The sequence below is a fragment of the Oryctolagus cuniculus genome, chromosome 18, assembly GCF_051225735.1.
Source record: "Oryctolagus cuniculus isolate XC-2025 breed Fujian yellow rabbit chromosome 18, ASM5122573v1, whole genome shotgun sequence".
NCBI lineage: Eukaryota > Metazoa > Chordata > Mammalia > Lagomorpha > Leporidae > Oryctolagus > Oryctolagus cuniculus.
In genome coordinates, this window is record NC_142884.1 from 24462586 (window position 1) to 24486733 (window position 24148).

Consider the following 24148-nt stretch of genomic DNA (forward strand, 5'->3'; position numbering starts at 1 on the left):
GTGTGCGCACCTGTGTCTTTGTGCCTCTGTGTGCATCCCTTCGTCCCTGTCCAAACAACACGTGTGTGTAGCATGTGTGTGTGTGTGTGTGCAGCTGTGTAAGGCCATCTTCAGAAAGTTCATGAGAAATGTGCAATATGAAAGAACTACAAGGATTTCTATTTTTTGTGCCAAAAAAACTATTTTAATTTCATTTTTCATGAACTTTCAAAGCATCATGTATGTGTGTGGCTCTGCTTGTTTCTGTTAGTGCGTGTACCTTACATCTGCATGTCTGAGCCACTGCACCTGCAGCTCTGTTTATGTATGTATGTGCGTGTGTGTGTGTGTGTGTGTGTGTGTGTTGTGTGAGAATAGGAAAGACTGAATGGACGAATACCAAGTAATCAGTGACACACTTCCCTCTGGGAGGCGAAACAGGACTTCTGTTTCTCTTTTGTACATTATACTGTGACTTATTTATTTTCTTACAATGATCATGCATTCTTTATTAGTATTTTTATATACATTCTTTAGAAGGCAGCAAAGCATTTCACAGCTTGAAAAAGAAAGTCTTTCCCACCAGCACCTCTACCCCGGGGGGCTTCTCCCTGGAGCTGTGCTGCCTTTGGCCTCTGGGGCCCTGAGGACCTCCTGGCTCCACCCCAAGGGCCCAGCCCAAAGCAAGCAGGATCTCTCCCTGAAGTCTTGTACTTTATCTTTAAATGTGAGGCAAATTGCACATTCTCCCCCTTCAGGTGCACAAGTTTATCTCAATTATTCCATCACCAGGCCTTAAGCCCCAGTTCTGGGAGTCAGGGGGCACTCAAAGGAGTCTCCATCCTCTCCCCTCCCCGAGTGCCTCCTGCAGGTCGGGGAGGAAGGTGGCTGTGGCCCGTTTAAGGGTACCTCATTCTGGCTGAGCGGTTCTCCTAAGCTGGGCTTGGCTGGGCTGAGTTCTCTGTGTACCTCAGTACATTTAACTCCCCATGGTGGGCACTGTCAGGGTCCCCACCTCATACGAGAGGACACCGACACTGGCAGCAGTGAAGCCCAATGTCACCTGGCTGGATTCCACAGACTTCCAAGTTCACGGCCGGGACAGGCCCAAGGAGAAGGAACTGCCTGTGACAAGGAAAGGGGCAAGTGCCAGGCTTAGGTCTTTAGGCCGAGGGAAGAGCCCCGAACAGGGTTCCTGACCCACCCAAGGCTGCTCTCCTTACTGTCCGAGCTCCTTTCGCGGGGCACCCCCTGGGACCCTCACAAGTGCGTCTGCAGAGCCCCAGGTCGGTCACAGGCAGGACTCAAGGTTGACGCTGTGCTCCTAGTGGAGCACGTGGGGAGGGGTCTCCTGAGCCTCCCTGGCTGCATGGCAAGGGCTCTGGGTCCTTGGTCTTCTTCCCAGTGCCAGGCACGGGGCCTGGATGGAGATCCATGGCCCTGCTGCTCACCAGGCGCTGCTGATGGCGAAGAGCCCCACCCCACCCCCATTGCCCTAAAGGGCTCCTGGGAGGCCTCAGGGCTCCAGCACTGCAGCTCAGCAGAGTGGAATGAGCCCCAGGGGAACCCAGAGGGGAGGCCCTGGAGGCTGTGGCCTGGCTTCAAGGCCTGGGAGAAGCTATGCTCTGTCCCACCACCCCACCCTTAGGTCTGGTTTCTCCTGCGGGTGTGGGTGAAAGACCAGAGAGGCCAGGGCAGTGCTAAGCCTCCCTGGAGGTGCTGTTGCAGCTTGGTTCCAGCTCAGGGTTCTGCTCAATGGCTCTCAGACTTTGGGGCCCCCAGCCGTGAACACAAATTCCATCCTCCCCTTCTCCCAGCAACAACCTGACTTTGGTCAGTACCCACCTTCTCCCCTACACCACCACCACCACCACTACCACCACCCACCCACCCACCACGGAGGGCTCCAGAGAACCACCTACCCAGCCCAGAGGCTAACCGTGATGGGTCAAGGGTCATCGCCTTCCTAGTAATTGCCTTAAAGTCGGCAGGTGACCAAGTTTCAGCCAATAGGATGAGACAAGGAGAGCTGTTCTCCGTGGGTGTCTGGGTGGGTATGAAGCTTTTAGCTCCACTGTGCTGAGCCCTGGGAAGAGATGGCCTTAGGAGGGCCCTGGTGATGAACATGGCAGAGAAGTGGAGGCCTGAGTCCTTGAATGCTCGTTTATGCTGAACCACCAAGTTAACTACAGGGTTCTGCCTCCCATGCGCTATTTCAAAGACCATAAAGCCATTCTGACTTGGGAGCCTTCACCACCCACTCCCAAATTCAGCGATTCTTCAGAATTTGTGGAGAACACAGAACTACCTCTTGGGGAAATGGCTTAATGCAGACCCATCCTCAGGCCACCACACTGAGGTTCCCACTCACGAGGTCCTGGGTCAACCTCGTCTCTTGGATCTCACAGCAGTATTGGGTCCACGGAGGGCAGGTTACTTTGGTTCTAGCAGCACACCTAGGCTGCAGGTAGAAGGTAAAAAGGAGGGGGACCTGCAGCACCTGGAGAGGGCCGTGTCTTCCTGCCCACACCAGAGAGCAGGAGTGCCGACTGAGCAAGGTGCCCGGGGGCAGAGCTCAGTGAGTGCTGGCCAGTTTTGTTCTACTCTCTTCAAATGCAGGCGATCTGGTGTGTGGGAGGCCCTAGCAGCCCCATATTTCATGGCTCCCTTGAGTCTTTAGGTTCTCCAGGGTCTTACCCAGGAAGCAGGAGTGGGGTAGAAGGGATTCCTGGGGTAAAGGCAGAGGCCAAGGGGCTGGCATTGTGGTGCGGTGGGTGGAGCCATCGCTTGTGACTCTGGCATCCCATATTGGAGTGCCGCCTGCTCTGCTTGTGATCCAGCTTCCTGCTAGGGCACCTGCGAAGGTAGCGGAAGATGGCCTGAGTACTTGGGCCCCCGCCACCTTTGTGGGAGACCAGGCTGGAGTTCCTGGCTTTTGCCTTTGTCCTGGCCTAGACATTGCTGCTGCGGCCAGTTGGGGGAAGGAACCAGCCTATGGAAGATCTCTCCCTCTCTCTTTCTCTCTCGCTCTGGAGCTTCCCATATGGGTGGCAAAGACACAGCTACTTGAGCCATCACCCACAGGGCACATCAGCAGGAGGCTGGGGTCAGGAGCCAGAGCAGGAACTCAAACTCAGGCCTTCAATGTGGATGCGGGTGCCCCATGTGATGTGTGGACTGCGCTGAACACCCACCCCTTGCCCTTGGCTTTGCATCTTGCAAGTGACCTGCCTTGTGCCTTGTGGGACAACACGAACGACCTCAAAGCAAACACAGCCTTGAGTCTGCTTTTCAGACTGTGGACGAGATGGTGTAAGTGCTAGTGAAGTGGTAATGATACAGCAAGTTCTGATTAGATTCACATTTAATTTTTGTCTCTTGGTCAGCAGCAATGAAACAAGATGTATTCCTTGAGATGTTTCTGTATGCTTTCCATCCTAATTATACATCTTCAATTAAAAATTGCACCGCCCTTGTATTATCTACACCACAGATCATTGAATGCCCGTCACTGTCCAAGTCCAAGTCTCTCAATGTGAGAGATGGCTGACATTTACTCAGGAACTTTTAAAACGCTCGAGAATAAATTATGACCCGAACTGCCTCTTCTTCATGACATGTACAAAGTTCGGCTCTTTCAGAAAAGGACTTGGGAATAAGAAAACAAAAGTCCCCAGCATATTGGGAAATCAAGGTCCTTCCAAATGGTCAGCTCTTGTTTCAATTAAACTGTGCATTTTTAATATATTGGTATAAAGTGAAACTCTTAAGAAAAAAAGACACGTAGGAATTTAAACTAACGTGGGACATCCTGTTCTCAGGGTCACGGGTAGCACGGTGAGATTTGTCTCCTAAACAATGACACTTAGTAACTCTGTAGTTCCATGAATACTTTTGAAGTGTCATATTCAAACCAATCTCCCGGCCTTGAGGCAAAGAGAAGCAATTAGTCTTGGAGTTGTGAATAAATAAAAATCCATTTATACACCCGTCCTTGACATGTACCTTGCAAATCTTAGAAACTTCATCTAGTGGGAAAAGAAATGTTAAAACATGAATACCAATACTAACCACACTGCCAAGTGGCTTCCTGAAACAGCCGAGTTTGTACCAATCTTTTAAGTATTAATTTATATGTATATATTCATCTGTATGGAACACAAAACAAAGACATTCTGGCCGCCACCGAGGGGAACAGTCTCTAGTAGTATTTCAGAGGGTCCCTGCGCCCCTCCCGGAAGGCCCTGGCAGACAGAAGGCTCTGTCCTGACGCTGGCGGTGTCCTGTCCCGCGATTCCAGCCAGCCTGGGCGAGGGGTCACAATATCTGGACTCTTGGTTCATGGATTTGGGTCTGCGGGGGACGGGGGTGTGGCATGGGGTGGGGGATGTGCTTAGCTGGGGGCCTTTGCTGTTCCTAGCCCCTGCCAACATTGCGGAGATTGGCGCAGTCGGTCACAGGGCTGGACCGGCCGGGGTGCCTAGCCTACTACCGGTGCCGCCTGGCCAGAGCTGGGGGCCGGCAGCTCTGGGAGCCAGGGCGTGGGGAGCGGAGTGGACAGCCCGTGGGCCGCGCTGCAGCCACTGCACGGATCCCTGACCTACTTCCTGGGTCCCTTTCGGTTCTAGGAGCAGCTAAAAATCCATAAATTAAGGAAATTAACTGATGGGGCCTGCGGCATCTTTGTAAGCTATTTAAATCTATAAATTTACAACATTTTCTGCATATATCAAGTAATTGAACTAACTGCAGGGATGTAACTTTAATGAGAAAATTTCCCCCTTCTCCCGTAGTTCGAGCTCTAAATAAATAAATAAAAATAAAAACCTTCCCTTAGGAGGAAAGTTTCGGCTTATTCCCGGGTGCAGAAGTTACACGGCAGCGCGGTCCGGGCGCTGTTTCGGCGCGCCGGGTCCCCGGGTGCAGGGAGGCCGCCCGCGCCCCCGCGCCCCCGCGCCCCCTGGGAGCGAGGCCGCTAGAGGGAGCCCAGGCCCGGCCGGAGTCCAGATCGGGGCCCCGGCGCGGCTCCGGGCCGGAGCGCACCCGCCCTCCTGCCGGAGCCTGGCTCTGGCCTGGGCGTCCCGGGAGCCAGGCGGGGGCGCAGTGCAGGCCGGGCGCGCTGGAGGCTCTGCGCTCGGTTTCCTAGGAGCCGGGAAATGGTCGAGGAGGAGGAGGAGACGGGCGGGGCGCCGGGGGAAGAGGAGGAAGAGGAAGGGGAGGCGGAGAGGGCGAGGAGGAGGAAGGGGCGGCAGGCGCGGGGACCCAGGGGGCCGCCCGGGGTACAGGCTTCCGAGTCGCGGGGAGGGAGCCCTGTGCCGCCGCCGCCGCCTCGGTCGCGCCGCGCGCGGAAAGGAAATGGCGCGCCTCGCCCCGGGCGGCTGGCCCGGCGCCCCCTGCCCGCCCGCCCCTCCCCCGCGGTGGCGGCCGCGTGTCCGCAGACGTCACGGGCGGCGCAGCTCCCCGGGAGAGGGGCGGCCGGGCAGGGACCCCGGGAGCCAGCCGGCGAGGGGGAGGGGCGGCCCCGGCCCGCGGCCCCCGGCCCCGCTCCAGCCCCGGCCGCCTCGCAGCCCAGTTTCTCCCCAAGTCCCGCCCCCAGCCCCGGGCGCCGCGGCGGCGGCTGCTGCTCTCCTCTTTGTAACCGAGGAGTCAAGAAATGTGAGAAACGTGCCCTGTGTTACTTATTTGGGAGCCGAAAATTTATGCCCAGCTGAAAGCGCCCGGGGAAATATTACATCAGATGAAATGACAATGATTAAAATCAGCTTCTCCCCCGCCCCCTCCGCGAGCCCGGAGGAGGCCCGGGCGCCGCGTGGCCGGCCGGCGGGGGGCGGGGGGCTGGGCCGCGGAGCGCGCGGGCCTGGGCGCACCGCTCCGGGCAGGGTCCCGGCGGCGGCCCCGGCGGGAAGGCGCGGGCTCCGCGACAGGCGGGCGGGGATCGCCGGGCGAGAGGAGGGGAAGCGGCGCATTCTTGTCGCTGAGCGCGGCAGGCGCGGGCGAGCGGAGCTAATTGCGACTCTAATCCTCTGCCCCGCGGCGCAGCCGAGCCCCGAGCCAGGAGTCGCCGCGCGCGCCCGCTCGCGCTCGCCGCGCTGGGTCATTCGCAGCCGGCTCGCTGCCCTTTGCGTCCGGGCCGGGCCGCGGCGAGACGCCGGCCACGGGCTGGGGCGGGGGGCTGGCTGTCTCTCCAAGCCATCGGGGGAGGCCGCTGGAGAGAGAGGAGGGAGGAGAGGAGGTGGGAGCGGCAGGAGGGCAGCGAGAGAGCTGCGCGAGGAGGAGGCGGCGGCGGCGGCGGCCGCGAGGAGGGGAGGAGGCGAGGAGAGGGCGGGGAGGGGAGGCCCCGGCGCGCCGCGCCGCGAGGGGCCGCGCGGAGCGGGGGCCGGGGCGGGAGGGGTGGGTGGGGGGAGGGTTGGGGGCGAGAGAGAAAGTAACTCCAGGACGAGACCGGAGCGACCCGCGCGGCGAGCACAGGCGGCCAGGCTGAGCGCGGCGCCCGAGACCGGCGGCTGCGGGGGGCGGGGGCTGCGTCCGAGCCCGATCCGCCGCTCCGGCTCCGAGGTAAGCCCAGCGCGGGCGGCCGGCGCTCAGCGGCCGCGCACCCCAGTCCCCAAAGTGCCCGCGATGGCCAGAAAGTGGCCCGGCCGGGGTCCGGACCTGGGCGGGGGCGGCTGCTTTGTCCCTCTGCTGAGCGGCGGGGGCGCCCGGCACAAAGGCCTGGCGCGAGGTGGGGGGGTACCCACGTGGGCTGGTCCTGGGCGCGGGTGGACCCTCCCCACGCGGACGGGCCGCGAGCTTCCTGCCGCGCGGGCTGTGCGCGTGAGTGTATGCAGGTCCCTGCACTCTGGCCCCCGCACGGGGCCGGCCGAGCGCCCCGCTGGAGCCAGCGAGTTTCCGGGGTCAGAAACCGGCTTGCGCAAGCTGGGGCTTTGGGGGCGCACAGGGCCCCGTTTGGCGCCCAAATCAGAGAAAGAAAAAGTCTCTAACGGGACAGATCGAGTCCGCTGAAGCCCACCCGGCGAGTCCGGGGCCGGAGCGCTGGCGGGGGTCCCGGGCGCGCCGGGGTCCGGGGCACAGCGCACCCGGGAGCTGGACGCGCGCAGCGGGCACGCAGCCGCCGACACCCCCAGCCCTGCGGCCGCCGCGCCTCTCTGTCCTCCCCGAGCCCCCGGCTGCAGAAAGATAAAAGCTGCAAGTTTTCACTCCGTGTCTCAAATGTGCATGAAGGAATTTAACTGCACGAGTGAATAACAGCATTAGTTTCAATTAATTTTTTTTAATCCCGGCAACAATAAACTTTGAGAACAAAAGCGCTTTTACGTCCTTAATTAGGCGAGCTTCCCATCTGTGGTCTCCAAGTGTCTGCCTCTTGATTTAACTTTGTCCCCGCCCCCGCCGCACACCCCTCCCCGCCCCGCCGGGCGCTCCGGGTGCCGGGGCCACCCCGGCCCGGCCCGCCGCCTCCCGCCGCCCCGAAGTTCGCGGCGGCCGGCGGGCTCGGCGGCGGCGGCGGCGGCGGCGGCGGGGCGGGCGCGCACCAGGTGGCCCGCGCGCCGGCCTGCGGGCTCACCCCCTGGTCGGATCCGCGGGCGCCTGGCACTCTCGCCCCGGGCCCGCGCCCAGGGCGCTCGCGCAGCGCCGTCTGTTTACCTTTTATGGTTAAAATAACAGCTTAGCAGAGAAGCGACTTCACGAAGAAGCGATTTAGTGAAATCGTCTCAAGCTGCCGCAGCTCAGCCAGTTTAATCACCCCCAGAGAGCTGAACAACTGCGAGCACAATGGGACACAAAATCATTTTGTGTGTAAATGAGCGTAGCAGTCTGCTCACTTCCCTCCGCTCCGGCGGGCGGGGCTCGGCTGCGGCGGCGGCGGCGGCAGGCGGGCGTGGGACCGGGGGGCTCCCGCCGCAGCCCGGAGAACCAGGTCAATACCGGGCCGCCTTGGAGACCCGCGGGCCCTCTGGCGCGCGCCGCTGCAACAGGCGGCTGCGTCGTGGGCTTGATGCTGCTGTTGCTGGAAAGAACTTGTGTGTCTGAGTGCACCCGCTTTTGTGCTTCTCACCGTAGCTGTGGTGTCGAGGGAAGGGTCGCCGGCCAGCCCCGATGCATTTGTCGGAGGGAGCACTGGAGACTCGGGGTGAGGCGCATTGCCTGGGGCTTCCGATGGTGAGTGTCTGGGCCGTAGACATCATCAGATTGTGCTTGTCGGGGTGGGGGTACTGTCACTTTGGAGTTAGTGCATGGTAGCAAGGGGTGCGGTTGTGCAGTGTGCACTGATGGGATTTCTGGGAATTCCTCTCTGCTGGGTTAACCCTGGGTGCCCTGAGCCTCCTAGGGCCAGTAATCCATTCCTGAGGTCGTTTTGGTTTCTTCGAACTTCCTTGACATAAGTGACCTGGTTTTTCTTTTCTTTTTGTAAGCTTTCTGGGACTCAGGACTGTCCCTCACAGCAGGCCCCTATGAAGGTAGAAATTGAACTCCACGGTCAGCTAAAAGCAAGCCCCTGGCCCCAGAGAGTGTCAGTGCAGGGAAGTTGCCAGGGCGCTCTGGCCAGCTCACATCGGAGGGCAGTTACCTTCCTTCCGTGCCTGGGAGTCCCATGGGGCCTTCGCCGGGTGTTTTCAAAATGCAATGTTGCATTTCAAGGCACAAATTTCATTGCTGGAGTTTAGCAGGAAAAAGCAGCCCTTTGGGTCCCAAGCACTACGTTTGATTGCTCTCTCAAGGGTTAAACCTGTAGGAGAGGAGTCTGGGTGAGGTTTGTGGAGGGGTGTGTGTGTGTGAGAGAGAGAGAGAGAGAGAGACAGACAGACAGCCTGCAGCGGTGGGAAGGGCTGCAGAAAACTGCCCTTCTCTAACCTGCTTGGGGCTGCAGAGTGCCCTGGGGGTGGCTCCTGGGACTTGGGGACAATCTCATGTCAGGTGGCTATGGCACAGAGAGGCACAGGGTGGCTCTGGGGAGGAGGAAGAGAAAGGGGCCATTTGCTGATGTCTGGCCAGCTCACCAATGCCTCGGGGGCATGTGACCCTGAGGGCTGAAATACATTAGGCCCAGACAGTACCCTTCTGGGGATCTGGAGAGAAACTGGGGTGGGGGGTGCAGACTCTGCAAACAAAGGCAGGTGCTCCCTGCCACTGGGAGCCACAGGGGGGAGAGAGAGGTGGCTTCCCAAGTGACTCTCCCTCCTCCCTGTGGGGGGCTGCAGCTGGAAGAGGCTTCCCTGCTTGGACCAATTGCAAACTGCGTCTTAAGAGCAGCCTTGGGCTCTTCCCTGGGCCGCCGCGGGTGGGGGGACCCATCCCCAAGACTCGGTAGGCACTGCTCTCTGCTGATGCAAGAGGAGACACGCTTGGTAACATGGCTGTAGACCAAAATACCAGGAAAATCAGATTTGTTCTGAAACATTTCGGGCCAATAATGGTGAGCATATGTTTCAGTGCTGTCATCAGGCAAGTTAGCAGACCTGGAGCTGCCCAGAAAGCACGTTGTGTGTGTGTGTGTGTGTGTGTGTGTGTGTGTGTGTGTGTGTGTGTGTGAGTGAGCTGTGCGTGGCCCAGAAGTCTGCTCTGGGGATGGAGACAGCAGCAGGAGAATCCCATAGGGCTGAGTGGTGCATGTGGGATCCCAGGGAGCAGATAGAAAGGACGATCCTAAGCCCATGGCCGTGGGAGATGGGTGCCCACCACAGGTCTTGTCGGTGCTTCCCACAGGTACTCTGGGCCGCGATGGAAGCCTAGATGCCTCACCGCAAGGAGCGGCCGAGCGGGTCCTCGCTTCACGCCCACGGCAGCGCCGGCACCGCGGTGAGCCTGCGGGGTGCCCTGGGTCGGCGCCATTGCCCCCTCTCCTGAGCGCCGGCTCCTGGGCTGCTGCCCTTGTGCGGGGCCACGGCTCTCGAGGGACGTGGCTCTCCACCGGCTGTTGACGATTATGTATCTTTTGAAACAAAAATGCTCTTAATTTGATGTGAAATTTACTACATGTACAAAACTCAACGCCTTAGGTGCCGAGGAAGTCGCTAATTTAGAGGTGTCTCGTTACTGAGACAAACTTGCAAAAACCCCTGAATCCCAATTCACAAATTGGTGATTCGTTTGTCAGGGGATATTTCACATCTAACACATAAGCCCGCGACCTTTAATTAGAATTTTGCAGTTTGTTTTATGCCCCTGGAGGCTGACACCTTGAAAAAAATTTTTTTTTCTTGATTTCTTATTGCTAATAAGCATCTTTCTTTTTTCCCTCTGGTACTTTGAAGAAAATGATGCAAATACACTTAATTACAGTGGTGGCCATAATTTGTCAGCTGAATATGTGATCAGGCACGGGCGGCAGTGATCTGATTAGATCTGTGATCACACGGGCAATAAAGGGAGTGCCTGGCTTCGGCGTGGAGAAACTCTTGTCTTCCGCCTTGTTTCTGTCTCCAGGAAGCAGGAAACATGTCCCGGCTGTCTCTCACCCGGTCGCCCGTGTCTCCCCTGGCCGCCCAGGGCATCCCCCTGCCAGCTCAGCTCACCAAGTCCAACGCGCCAGTCCACATTGACGTCGGCGGCCACATGTACACCAGCAGCCTGGCCACGCTCACCAAGTACCCTGACTCCAGGTAGGAGCCCTGTGCATGCTGCCAACGCCCTGGGCCTGTCTCCCTCGCCAGGCCGCTCCTAGGGGCTCTCCAGGGTCCGCCCTGTGACACAGACCCTGGAGCTAGGGTCCTGTGGAAGGGAGCTTCCCACGGGGGCTGGTGGCATGGGCAGCCAGCTGAGGAAGCTGAGGCTTCTGCAGGTTCTTCCTCAGAGTCCCTGGCCTGGCCTGTGTGACTTAGGATTGTGGGTGTGGATTTGGGTTGTGGTAACCCTTGGGAAAGTGCGGAGGGGGCGGGGGGAGAGGAGCTGCAGTTTGCTGTCTTTGTTTGGACCCGCAGCAGGGTTCCCTGAGAGCTGGGGATTCGTGGGTGGCCAGGGGTAGCCCAGGCTGTGGCACCTCCTACCCCTCCATCAATGCATGGGCATCTCTGGTTGAAGGCTCCTCCCTCCCACGAGGGAGCCGCCCTCTCCCTCTTGCTGGGTGCACAGGCCGCCCCCTTGGCCTGTGCGAGGTGCTTGGGCCTGGTTTCTGATTGGCACGGCAGTAGGGCCAGCCTGAGGGGGCCGGGTATCTGTGAGCATTGCCTGGAGGGGACGAGCAGTGCTCGTTGGGGCCGTGAGGGCTGAGCAGTGGGGGAAGGCCGAGGCTGGGGGCATCACCCTCCTTTTATATATTTCAAGTAGGAAGGGGAGCTAATTAATCCTCAGACACCAAAGGGTGGTCTCCAGGGGCCTTCAGCGTGGCTGCTCAGGGCAGGGGGATCCTAGTGCTGGGAGGTGCCTGCTGGCTGAGCCTGTTGAGGGCTGGGCTGAGGGTCCCCCGCCCCGGCAGTGCTCGCCGGAGGATGGAACGCTGGTGGTGGTTGCAGCCCAGCCTGAGGCTTAGAATTTGGGGCGTGCCGGGGTACACAGCAGGGCTGGGCTTGATGGGGCCTGAGCCTTCATGAAGTCGGGGCTCTGGGGGTTTCGGGAGGCAGGAGGAGACTGTCAGCACCAGTAACCCACGTGCGCGCCTGCAGAGCCCTGTCTGAGGTGGGAGATGGATTCTGCTTATTTAATTTCAATTTTGCCTTCTGCGGCATTCCGGAGTTGTTCGAGATAGATCATCCCTTAATCGGGTGGCGACGTTTGTGAGCGGGATCCGTAAAACCTCTGCCCGCAACCCGCTCTGAAGAGTGGTTCCCGCCCGAAACCCAGCCTTTGCCTCTCTAATCACGCCCCCGACCTGGAGGGGACGGTGGGGGTGGGGGTCAGGTCCTGCTGCCTGGGGAACCGGGGTGGCAGGGAGGCATCGCTCCCTGGCCTTCTTTGTGTGTGACCCCTCGCAGAGCTCCTGTGGCCCTGAGCCCGGTACGTGGGATCCTGAGGTTGTGCCCAGGGATCCTGGGGTCTGAGGCTCGGGAGGAGATGCTGCCATGCCTGGGTGGCTTCTGATTCGTGACAGAGTCACCTCCTCCCCCAGGCTGGCTGGAGGTGTGGCCTAGAGGCCAGGAGGTGGCCCAGTCCCAACAGGAGGTCTGGTCGGGGCTGGGGAAGTGGGTTGGGCAGCTGTGCTGGCAAACGCCTCCCAGATCTGTCTCTCAGTGAGTGACTTATCACAACGAAAAAACTGTGCCTCCCCGATCCTGGAAGACAGGATTCCCTCCCTCACCCAGTGTCACGGGTAGAGCTGCCTGAAAGTTGACAAGGAAGAGTGCCAAGGTCACGTACATGTGTCTCCCTGGGCAGCGCCATAGAAGCCCGGGGACCTGCCCTTGGGTCTCTTGGCCTGGGCTTCAGGTCCTCAGCTATTCAGAACGGCCTGGGTGCTGGAAAGCCTGGTGCCAGCCGCTGCCCCCAGCCCACCCAGGAGCAGCCTCTGGTCCTGGCACAGCTGCCTAGGGCGGGGAGTGGACCCATGGGTCTGAGCCTGTTTCATGTCCAGTGGATGTCACTTGGCTGCTGCTGTCACAGCCCCACTCTGGCATCCATCCTGGCTGCGGGAAGCAACCAGAGAAGATGCTGTCGGCCAGAAGCCCGGGCACTGGTCAGAGCTGGCCCTGAAACATCCAGAGCTGGAAATAGAAGAAAATGAAAGGTGACAAAACCTGCCGGTGCCTCCCGCTGTGCACGGGGGACAGGTGGTTGGAACACATCCTGCGGAGCTGGCTGGGGGTCAGGTTCCCCAGGGCACACGTGGAGCCGGTGATGGAGGCCAGGAGGTCACCACAGGAGCCCCGTCTGGAGGCCCTGCCAGCCGCTGAGGGTCCCTTCGTGGAGACTGTCCGAACTTCCCCTCCGCCTGCTCACACCCCCAGGGCACTGAGAGAGGCTGCACTGCTGTGCCAGTTGGTCCTGGGACAGAACTGGACCGGGGAAAGATCCAGAACCAGCCCGCCCTGAACGAAGGCAGGTGGAGGACCGTCTCGCCCTGGATCTGCATGGGACACAGCCAGCCCTGGCGTGTGGGTGGCTGGGAGCCCCCCGGGCCGATTGGAGCCTCTGGAGCCCCAGCGCAGCCTTTGGAACTCAGCCTGACCTCCCCCACCCCCACCGTGCAGCCGCCTCTGCACACAGCGCCTGGGCTCTGCGTGGAGGGGTGGGGAACATTCCCAGTGCGGCTGAGCCTTTGGATCTGCTGACTCACCTGCGCACGCAGCCCAGACTTCCTGCTGCTGCCTCATGGGGACCCTCGGCCGCCGCCTGCCTGCCTGCCCTCAACCCCAGCAGTCTCGCTGGGTCATATCTGTATGGAGGGATACCGAAGCTCACCCTCACTCTGACATCTGAACAGCCAAGCTCTTGGGCCTGGGAAGCAGGGACAAGCCGTGGATCCCACAAAAGGCTTTCCAGCAGGCGCCGCATCCCCAGGCCAGGGGACTGACAGGGCCCTGTGGTCTTTGGAGGCCAGAGATGTGTTGTACCTGGGGGGCCGCATTGTACCTGGAGCCTCCATACCCCTCGCCACAGGCTCTGACCTGCTCCTGCCCACCTATGCAGCAGCCTTGCCCTCTCTGCTGCCCACTGGACTGGGGGCTGGGCCACGACACTGCAGGGAGAACAGGTGACCTGCATGGCCGCTCCATACCTGGGGATGCTCACAGCCCATGCCTGGAGTGGGTCAGGATGGTGTAGGTCCGGGGGCTCGGGCGCACAGCAGCAGCCGTAGGGTGGGGCCTTTGGAGTGATCAGGAGCGTCCTTGGGTGGGGGTGCAAGGCAGGGGTGGAGTGTTGGCACAGGCAGAGAGTAAAGGGACTTGGGCCTGGCTGTGCAATCGGGACTGCCCATCTCCTGGGCTATGCCCACATGGCTGCCCAACCCCTCTGCAGGGCTCCTAAGTCTCCCAAGCTCAGCCTGCAACCTGAGCCAGACAGAGCCCGCCACCCTGGGTAGCACCAGCCCTGGCTCTGCGGCCTGGCTCTTCCTCCCCAGAATGGATAGGAGCAGCCATCAAGGGGATCCCACGAGCTTCCTGTGGGTCCTGAACTTGCTGGAACCACTGCCCTCAGGAGCATGGACACTTGTCTGTGCTCCCAGTCACCCCCCACCCCTGTGTGCACACACATTGTCCTGTGGCATGCATGTGCACACGTGTGCTGTGGCGCAGACACATAGTCCGCATGTCGTAACTCCCGCCTGCCTGTTTCTCCTCTAGGACCCTGACGGAAGGTTGTGGGATGTTTGTGACTTGGGTCTCTGGATGGCTGGTATTGGCGGGCGTGTGTCTTTTGCCTGAGATTAGTGCGTTGGGAGGCAGGGGACCGTGTGAACTGGTACCTCGGTCATGTCCAATGCTCGTCCACAAGAGTTGGGTCTTGCCTCGTTCACAGATGTTCACTGGGTCTGTGGCTTCTGGCTGGGGTATGCGATGGTCAGTGTGCTTTTTTTCTGGATGGTTCTATCTGGCAAAGGGGTGTGACCAGGTCTGTGGTTGTGTGGCTGTTTTGGGTGTGTCCTGGTGTCGTTTTCCATGTTACCAGCAGGCTGCTGTGCACAGCAGGGCACGTCTGGTCAGCAGTGGCCTGTGAGTGTGGATGGGGTGTGTTGCTGCCCTGTGGCTTGACCTCCCCCGGTGTCTGTCACAGTCCCTGGGTCCTTGGTGAGCAGCCCCTTCCCCCTGCAGCAGGGCAGGGGGACCCGGGCGCCCCCACCACCTTGCCTGTGTCTCTCCTAGAATAAGCCGCCTCTTCAACGGCACCGAACCCATCGTCCTGGACAGTCTGAAGCAGCATTATTTCATCGACCGGGATGGCGAGATTTTCCGCTACGTCCTGAGCTTCCTGCGCACGTCAAAGCTGCTTCTCCCCGATGACTTCAAGGTAAGCCCGCAGCCAGCGGCTCCCCGGTGCTGCCTGTGCTGTGGCATTCCACGGGGGACGCTGTGACTTAATGAATGGACTCACGGTCGTCATGGCAACCATAAAAAGTTAAACGATAAAGCTGGGGGCTAAATCAGTTTTTCTAAACTAATTTTGTTTTCTCACATTTTTAGCTGATTTATCAGGGTGTAACTGCACCGCTTACCCCAGTCTCACGCTCGCCGCGTGTAAGGACTGCTGTGTGCTGCCCTCGTGACAGGAGTTAGAGGTTCACAGATGGGCTGCTTGTTTGCAGTCTGCAGAGGGAGCGCCCTCGCGGTTGGTCCGGATACCGGCTCGCAGCTGTCTGGGACAGCTGATCTGGGTCCCTGTGTCCTGCCTCAGTGCCACACCCATCCAAGGCACGGGGGATCCCAGAGCAAGGAAACTCGGGAAACGTCCGTCTGTCCGTCCTTCCGTCCTTCCTGCCCCTGGCCAGAGATCCAGTAGCCTGGAGCCCTTCTGTGCTCTCTCCGACTCGGCCAGCGAATGCCAGCAGCTGAGCTTCGTCTGAATACCCAGCGACTCCCAGGCTGCTGTGGGCCTTGCCCTGGGATGCTGGCAGTTGGCTGGGAGGGCAGATGCTTGAGGAGTAGGTTTCTGTGAGCAGAAACGATGGGGAATTCGGCTCTGCAGGGTTTGGGTTTACCTGGGTGATGAAGGTGGAATGAGGGCCAGACCAGGGCAAGGGGCTGGGGCAGAAGGCGTCCAGGGAGGCTCTGTAGGCAGCTCAGGATTTGGCCTCTGACCCTGAATGCAGTGGCAGGGTTGTGAGTTGGGGAAGGATGATCAGATTTACAAAGGGGGACGATCCTGCTGGCTGCAGGGGGGTGAATGCAGGAGGCCACCTGTGGCAGAGGCCACTTCTCCAGGCCAAGGGTGAGAGCGCCTGGGGGCTCTGGACCAGGGTAGAGGCAGAGAAGGCCTAGGTTTGGGAAGCGGCCGCAGATGGAGGCGGATGTGGCTTTTGGCGGGGGCCGGGTGAGCTCTCCAGGGTCCTCCAGGCTTGCAGTTTGAATCCAAGAGTAGACGCCCAGGCGTGGGACAGGCTCTGCTCCCGCGTGGAGGCATTGTGGGCTAGGAGCAGACGTGGGGGTGTTTGGTGTACGACTCCCTCGTGAAAGAAACCTCAGGAGCCAGCAAGAGCCAGGAGAGCAAAGGCCCACGGTGGAGCCTGAGGAGCCGCTGTCAGGAAGCAGGCGGAGTCCCGACGATGTTGGAACTAGGGCCTCCCTCGGGGCAGCTGCAGAAGCTGGGCCCAGCTGGTGGCACGGGCTTAGGGCCTGTGAGCCCCTGCAGGAGGGGCCCTGTTTTGGGGGTTGGGTTTCCTTGCCTTCCACCCAGGGGCCCTGGGGGTACCAGCCGGGCTTGCACGGGGAGCCCCAAGTGGCACGAGTCAGGGCTGGGGCTGGTGTGGGTGTGGGTGTCCTTGACTGGGGCTTGGGGTTGCCCTCTGGGCCTGAGGCACCTTCATATGAGCCCGCCCAGCTCAGGAGTGTGGGCCTGGTAAGGGGCGGGCTTACCATCCCCTCCCCAGACACCTCATCGCACTGGGCCTGCGTGGTCAGGGCCTGGCACTTGGAAGATAGTGTGTGCTCACTTCCTTTCTCTGAGCCGGGTGTTTATGTCTGGGTGTTTTATAGAGTGGGAAACAGGCTCAGGAGCTCAGAGCTGGTAGGTGATAAAGCCGAGAATCCAACCCGAGCAGGTCTGCTCCCTCCCACCAGTCTTCTCTCGGCCTCAGCGCCAGGGGCCAGATGGACCAGTGCAGGTGCACACCAGCGGCTGCCTGTGTGTCATGGCCAGATTGCCTTATGCTGGTACACATTCCCCTGGGCCTCCTGTGCCCCAACTGTGCCATGGGGGCAGGTATCCCAGTGCATGCTGTTAGTCGGAGCAGCCCCCGGGCTTGGACAGGGTGGGTGTGGCCTTCGGCGACCCTGCGTGCGTGCTTGTCCGCAGGACTTCAGCCTGCTGTACGAGGAGGCACGGTACTACCAGCTGCAGCCCATGGTGCGTGAGCTGGAGCGCTGGCAGCAGGAACAGGAGCAGCGGCGCCGCAGCAGGGCCTGTGACTGCCTGGTGGTGCGCGTCACGCCAGACCTGGGGGAGCGCATCGCGCTCAGTGGTGAGAAAGCCCTCATCGAGGAGGTCTTCCCTGAGACCGGTGACGTCATGTGCAACTCGGTCAACGCTGGCTGGAACCAGGACCCCACGCACGTCATCCGCTTCCCGCTCAACGGCTACTGCAGGCTCAACTCGGTGCAGGTGAGGGCTGTGCGGCCGCCGAGCGAGATGGAGGGAGGCCCGGTTCCCGGAGCGGCGGAGCCCTCTGCGATGTCTTAGAGAGGAGGCAACAATGTATCGATGCATAATTTATGTCCCGCTCATAATTAAATGATGGCGCCTGGGGGATGGACTTAAAAAAAATTGATCGGTACTTTTTTTTTTCTTTCCCCAAAAGGATGTTCTATAAAAATGGCCCAGAGTATTTTCAACCGAGTGTGTTTCATTCACCAGGAGTCAGCCTCTGGATTTAGTTGAAACCCCACAGTACCAGGAGAGGCAGAGCAGGGGCTGAGATAGAGGAGGAGCCCCTGCCCCCACCCCCACTGCTGGTGTGGGGGCTGCAGGTGCCCCATCACAGCAGGAGCCTTGTCTTAGCCACTCTCGCCAGAGCCAATGGCAGGCCCGTGTTTTGGAGCGAAGGCAGTGTAGACGTCCGTCACCTACTCTCCTGCTGTCAGTCCTGACTCACTACTGCAGGCACAGTCCACACAGAGGCACAAACCCATGTGAACATGGAGACCCCAGCACCCAGAGGACCCCACCCTCTCCTGTCCAACCAGAGCCCCCTCGAGAGGATGAGCCCTCGGGCTCGAACCACGGGAGACCTGCAGCTCAGGGAAGCAGGTGGCTGGCCAGAAGCTTAGGGGGCAGGAGAGAGGGGACAGGTGACACCCTAGAGGAGAGGGAAGGGGCTCACGGCGTTTCTGGCCTCCTCACATCAAGGCTGTGATCCCTTGGGGACAGCAGGGTGGTGGCCGCCGGCTGGTGGTTCTGCAGTGGCCCTGTCCCTGAGCGTGGCTGAGTCCTAAGGGGTGGTGGTATGCTCTGGGTGTTGCCCACGTGCCACACAAGCCAGGCCAGGCCAACTTGCAGCTGGGCGTGGCTGACCCCCGTGTCTTCCGCACAGGTCCTGGAGAGGCTGTTCCAGAGAGGCTTCAGCGTGGCTGCTTCCTGCGGGGGCGGCGTGGACTCGTCCCAGTTCAGCGAGTACGTGCTGTGCCGGGAGGAGCGGCGGCCGCAGCCCACCCCCACAACCGTGCGGATAAAACAGGAACCCCTGGACTAGGCCCTGCCTCAGGGCCGGCCTGAGGCTTCTTGGCCCTGGGGACCCCCAGGGACCTGGAAACAGTGCTGGGGCATTCTGCCTGCTCGCGCCTCACCTTGGCCATGAGACTGAGGGTGGGGCTGGCCCCGGAGGGCAGGGCCCCAGGTGTCATGGCAACAGCATGTGGGCCGCTGGAGGCGTGCCCACCCGAGGACTGTTGGCGTGACCCAAAGATGCCGTGGTGGGGAGCCCACTGCCAGCTCTCCCAGCGGCTCGGCCCGGCCCGGACGCCTGGCACCGTGTCCCCCTCCGAGGTCGGCAGAGGCGTCCTCCGCTACTTGGGAGCAGCTGTGTGTCCTTCTGCGCGTGCGTGGCGGGCTCCGGTAGGTCTCGCGTCAGAGGTGGCTTATTTTTCTACAGTATTGACAGCGGAAGGAAGGGTCGCCTCACGAGCCAGGGAGGCCACGAGGGTCAGCGCTGCTTTAATCTGGTGCTCCGCTCCCAGTGGGACACGCTGCGGGGCTCTGGGGACACAGGCAGGGAGCACAGGGCTGCGGGGGCTGAAGTAGAGCCCCCGGAGGGGCAGGGCAGCTGGGAGGAGGGCACTGGGGCCCGGGTGGGTCTGTCACCGTCTGAGGCCCTCCCCTCTGCTGCTTCCGGGGGCTCAGGTCGCACTTGGTGGGTCACTTAGCCCACGAACGCCCAGGGACTCCGGTCCCGTCTGCGTGTACTCACACCTGGGCTCCTAGGGGACGTCTCTCCCGGTCCGGACCACACCTTACCTCAGGAATGGGCCCCACCGTGAAGGGGCCCATGGGTCAGCAGTGCCCCCTGGGTCCCCAGCTCAGGGAGCCATCCCCAGCTCCAGTTTTCCCACCCAATATGCACACTGAGTTTTAAAGACACTTCTGACACTAGTCTGGCCGCCAGACCCCACCTCGGGCCGGTGGTCCGGGATTCCGGCCCCAAGAGGTCCTCCCAGACGACAGGCCCAGCCAGAGGTGGCCACCCCCCGGCCCGGCCACCCCATCCCACGTGCTGGCTCTTGCCAGGTGTAGCAAGCACGGAGAACTAGAGGATGGGCCGCCCTGTGTACAATGCTGTAGACTTGTATATGACTCCTTTAATATTGTAAAGACGCTGATGCACCACTGTTGTTTGTGTAAACACGTTCCGTTCCTAGTTCACGCCGTGAGTGACGTGGTAAAGCAAAGCGAAAGACTGAAGCCTGGTGGTGGTTGTGGTGCAGGGAGGTTCGGGGTGAGAATCTGCCCTCAGCACAAATGCGGGAGCGAATGGCCGCGGTGGCGGGGTGGGGGGTGCACTGGCCCTGTTCCCCCCTGCCCTGGGGGGGAGTTATTTATTGCATTTGGGTGTTCCCTTGCTGCTTCTGCCCGCCCCTTCTGGGCAGCACAGACTCTGACTTCTGATTCACAACCCCTAATCGGATGCGAGCCAGGGAGAAGCAGACAGGTGGTGTCCGGCAGCTTTTGAGCGCAGTCTTAAGTGTGGGGCATTTTCTGTCTCGATCGGGCGCAACTCCACTTGCGAGGCCTCCACCGCAGTGTGAGAGGGGTGGCCGGCCATGGCTGAGGCCAGCCAGGGGGCCGGGGCCAGCTGGGAGGACCACAGATCACTTGGGAGCCCAGGAGACTTGGTGTGAAGGAGGTTGAAGGTATCCCCGCAGGCTCCAATCTCCCCGAGTCTTTGAGTGTTTTCCCGCAAAGCTCACGTTCTGTCCCCTGGGACCCCCCTTTCCGTGGCCTCTAAGGGCCACCAGCCTCAACCTGCCTCCCAGGCCGGGAGCACAGAGCAGCTGCTTCCTGTGTGAGGCCCCAGAGCAGACGCCGCCCCACCGTGCAATCTAATTTGCTGGGCAAACTCGCTGGGCTTCTCGGCTTAGCAACGCGCCCACAGTTGGCACAGCTGCATTTTGGCATCTGAGGCTCCCATCGGAAAGGAGGAGAAAGTGTTGTGTTCATTAGGAAGGAAGTCTTGTGCAAACAGCTCCGTGCTGTGTGCTTGCGCGCGGGCGCACAGAGTTGTCTGGTCTAACGCGGCCGGCGTGGCTACCCACGGGCTGAGGCTCTCCAGCATTCCCGAGCAAACCATCTTTTTGACTAAATCATTGTGCTCAGAAAGAAGAGGAAGGACTTACTTAAATGCTACTCTAATTTATTTATTTCTTCACTAATTAAGTAAAATCCAGAAGTATGATTTTGACGTCAACTGGAGAATTTCTGAATTAGGGAAGCACTGTGCTCTCTCCTAGTAGAGATTCACAGTCCCCATAGACATGCAGGACAAATTATGGATTCCTTGAAAGCATTTTTATACTTCCTGGAATGAATCTATTATTAAGCAATCTTTTGGTCAAATACCAGCAGTGTCAATGTTTCTTCTGCTCTTTGTAAACCTCCAAGCGAGTTTTTCTTGATGGCCAAGGGACTGGACAGAGAGCCCGGCCACTGCTGACTTCCGTCTCCGTCTCCCAGTGCACCTCTGCCAACGCAGGCGGCCCTGCCACCGGCCCCCTCATCGGGGGGAGCCCCAAGCCAGGTCACAACACTTAATACTATCTTTTAAAGAGTGTGTTGGTTTTTTTTTTAAAGCTACTACTTGACTGTGTTCCTTAGAATAAATAAATGGTATTTTATAAATTACGGCACGGCTGCTTTGTTTCTTAGCCACTGAGGGAGCCACAGGAAGATGCCGTGGCTTGAGTGTTAACTGGGACTTGGCCACTGACAAGGAGGACCTTGAGTGTCCCAGAGCTCCCTGATCTTGGAGCCCTGAGTGACCGCGTGAGCCCCAGGCACCCAGCGCACATCCTGCTGCCACACATGGCGGGTGTGGGCGTGGACTGACTTCCCCTCTCCCCAGAACCCTAGCCTTGACTCCAGGGCTCACGGTGCCGTGAGCCTTGTGCACTGTGTTGGTTTTGCAGCTCAGTCTGCGCGCACCAGAACACTATCAGATTTGCAGAGGGGGCAGAGAAAGTGTGGAGGTGGGGCTGGGAAGCGGTCTGTGTCCTGCCCTCGGCCAAGAGGAGACAGCGGGCCGAGCCCAGGCAGACGGATTCCCTAGAGAATTCTGTCGGCCGCCACAGCTCCATCCCACGGGGCCCTGTTTGGAGTTCCTCCTACAGGAAGTACCAAGGCGAACAGGAAAGGGAGCTGCCGGGGCGGGGGGAGGGGGGTTGGGGGCTGAAAGCAGGATGCTCGGCTCCAGACAGTGGGGAGGGGGCGGGCACTGCTTGGGGCACCTGCGCCCCACCTCGGAGTGCCAGCTCGAGGCTCAGCTCCCCTGCTTCCAATACAGCTCCCTGCTAATGGCCCAGGGGAGCCAGAGGGTGATGGGGTCATGTACTTAGGTCCCTGCCACCCATGTGGGAGACCCGGACGGAAAGCTAGGCTCCTGGTTTTGTCCTGGCCCAGCCTTGGTCATTGAGGCCATTCGGGGAATGAACCAGTGAGTGGGACACCTTCCTCTTCCTCTCTCTGCTGTTCCACCTTTCAAATTAAGTAAATAAATAATATTGTTTGTTTGTTTGTTAAAAGGGACATTAGGATAGAGCTAGAGGGATAACTGGTGGCCAGAGGGGGCACCTACTGGCCTTGAGTCTGATGCCTAGGCTGACGAGGTGTTGCAGGGAGTGTGATGTCACAGGGTGATTCCAGAAGTAATTCCAAATGAGTGGAAGGCGAGTGGGCAAGGGCTCAGGGCAGCCACGTGGAACTGACCTAGTCTCGGGTGATGAGGATGCGGCCAGTCCTCTCCACTGCCCCCGGCTCTGCTGAACCAGGTGGCTCCACAGAGAGGGCTTGGCCCGGCCTGGAGCTGATGGCATGGCCCTGGCAGCTCGCTCATCTCCAGTGGGGGTTTGATTCAGGGGAGCCTACACGGGGGAGACTGCATCACTCCGTAAGATAAAAGCCACAAGTCTTAAAATGCTCTGTAATGGATGTCCTTAGAATGAATTGTAGCCGGTGCCACAGCTCACTAGGCTAATCCTCTGCCTGCAGCGCCGGCACACCAGGTTCTAGTCCTGGTCGGGGTGCCGGATTCTGTCCCGGTTGCCCCTCTTCCAGGCCAGCTCTCTGCTGTGGCCCGGGAGTGCAGTGGAGGATGGCCCAAGTGTTTGGACCCTGCACCTACATGGGAGACCAGGAGAAGCACCTGGCTCCTGGCTTTGGATCGGCGCAGTACGCTGGCCGCAGCGGCCATTGGGGGGTGAACCAACGGAAGGAAGACCTTTCTGTCTCTCTGTCCACTCTGCCTGTCAAAAAAAAAAAAAAAGTGAATTGTAAGAGTAGAGGAATGGTTTGAGTGCATATTTGTCCAAAGCAGCTCCTGCCTTTATTTAAAGTGAGAGATTCCTCATTAGCCCAAACAAGGTTTGTTGTCGGTATCCATGGAAACGGACAACGGGATTACAAAGAGAAAAGGCTCTACTGTCCAGCAGAAAGCCCAAGACAGTTTTCCTGCTTGATTTTGTGACCCCAGCATATTCTGAGGAAGACCACCAAGGCACCTGCTTGGAGGGAGGTCTCCAAGGACAGCAGAATTGGGAGGAAATGGCTGGGTTCACAAATCGGGCCGAGAGGCACAGTGAAACACTCCCTCCGGAATCCCTCTCCGTCAGGAGCTCGTCCCTGGTGACACGTTCTGGGCAGCGGAGAGGAAGAAACAGCTAAGGGCTAAGGACAGCTTCCGGCCAGGAGCCACGCATGCATGGTGACCCAAAAGGAGCACAGCCCCGGTGAGGGGGGAGGGGCGGGAAAGGGGAGCTGAGCAGGGGTTGGTCCCCCTCTCCCTGGACTCGAAGCCAGTGCCTTGGCCTTGCCCTTGCCCTCACTGCCTCTGCAAGTCTGAACCACGTCCTTGTGAGCTTTCCGCGGAAGGGGTAGACTGCAGCCCCAGGGGAACCCACCCCCCTATCCCAGGCTGACCTCTGACACAGGTTTGGGAACCCCAAAGCTGGGCATGCAGGCCCCTGCCTGAGCCACTTTGAGCTCTCAAAACCTCAGAGCTGCAGGCAGAGTGGGAGGCTCACTCCCCACAGGGATGGAGCTGTCTCTAGGCCTGGCAGGGAGAGACCAAGGTTAGAATTTACCACTACGGCAGGAGGAGTCCACTGGGAAACGGGGGCTGGTGTGCCTGCTGAGGCTTTGGACACTGGGTGTCGAAGGGTCCCGGCTTCACTGCAGAGACCCTTACGCTTCCAAGCCCCGGAGCAACATCAGGGAGGGAAGGGTGGCCTTTGCCAGCCGCTGCGGGGAGCTTGGAGGGCCAGACGTCCCATGAGGCCAAGGGAACACAGCTACTTAGCCACAGGAAGTGTTTGCGCCCCACTGTTTGCTCCTGGCTCTGTCAAGTTGTCTGGAAGAGAAATATGACCACTCTCAAGTTGGCCATAGCACCAAGCGCAGGTCACCCCACATTCCTGGATTAGCAGGGAGTGCCAGCAACCTCTCAGGCCTCACCACATGACTTCTCAAATGAGAAGCCAGGGGAGGGGAGCTGGGGTCAGCTGCCTGAGAACTCTTTCTTTCTTTTTTTAAAGATTTTTTATTTATGTATTTGACAGGTAGCATTACAGACAGTAATAGGGAGAGACAGAGAGAAAGGCCTTCCATCTGCTGGTTCACTCTCCAAATGGCTGCAATAGCTGGAGCAGGGCCTATCCAAAGCTAGGAGCCAAGAGCCTCTGGGTCTCCCACATGGGTGCAGGGGTCCAAGGACTTGGGCCATCTTCTACTGCTTTCCCAAGCCACAGCAGAGAGCTGGATTGGAAGTGGAGCAGCCAGGACTTGAACCAGCACCCATATGGGATGCCAGCACTGCAGGCGGAGGATTAACCTACTGCACCACAGCACCGACCCATGACTTTCTTTCCATTGCATAGAACAGCTG

The 24148-nt window shown here is 59.7% G+C and overlaps 1 protein-coding gene and 1 long non-coding RNA gene across 2 annotated transcripts in view; one reads left to right on the top strand and one right to left on the bottom strand.

Moving 5' to 3' along the window:
- The window catches only part of LOC127491297 (uncharacterized), a 32529-nt gene extending 24751 nt beyond the window's left edge, over positions 1–7778 (bottom strand). Inside the window, exon 1 of the long non-coding RNA XR_011384230.2 lies at positions 7624–7778. This is a non-coding gene — a long non-coding RNA (uncharacterized LOC127491297). The remainder of the gene's footprint in view (positions 1–7623) is intronic.
- Positions 6396–20895, top strand: KCTD15 (potassium channel tetramerization domain containing 15). The gene is made up of 7 exons (XM_089319128.1): positions 6396–6534; positions 8041–8139; positions 9685–9777; positions 10405–10580; positions 14715–14859; positions 16861–17166; positions 18095–20895. The coding sequence occupies exons 3-7, from the start codon at positions 9712–9714 to the stop codon at positions 18251–18253; spliced, it is 852 nt and encodes a 283-aa protein (XP_089175254.1). The 5' UTR covers positions 6396–6534; positions 8041–8139; positions 9685–9711; the 3' UTR covers positions 18254–20895.
- The last annotated feature ends 3253 nt before the right edge of the window (positions 20896–24148 follow it).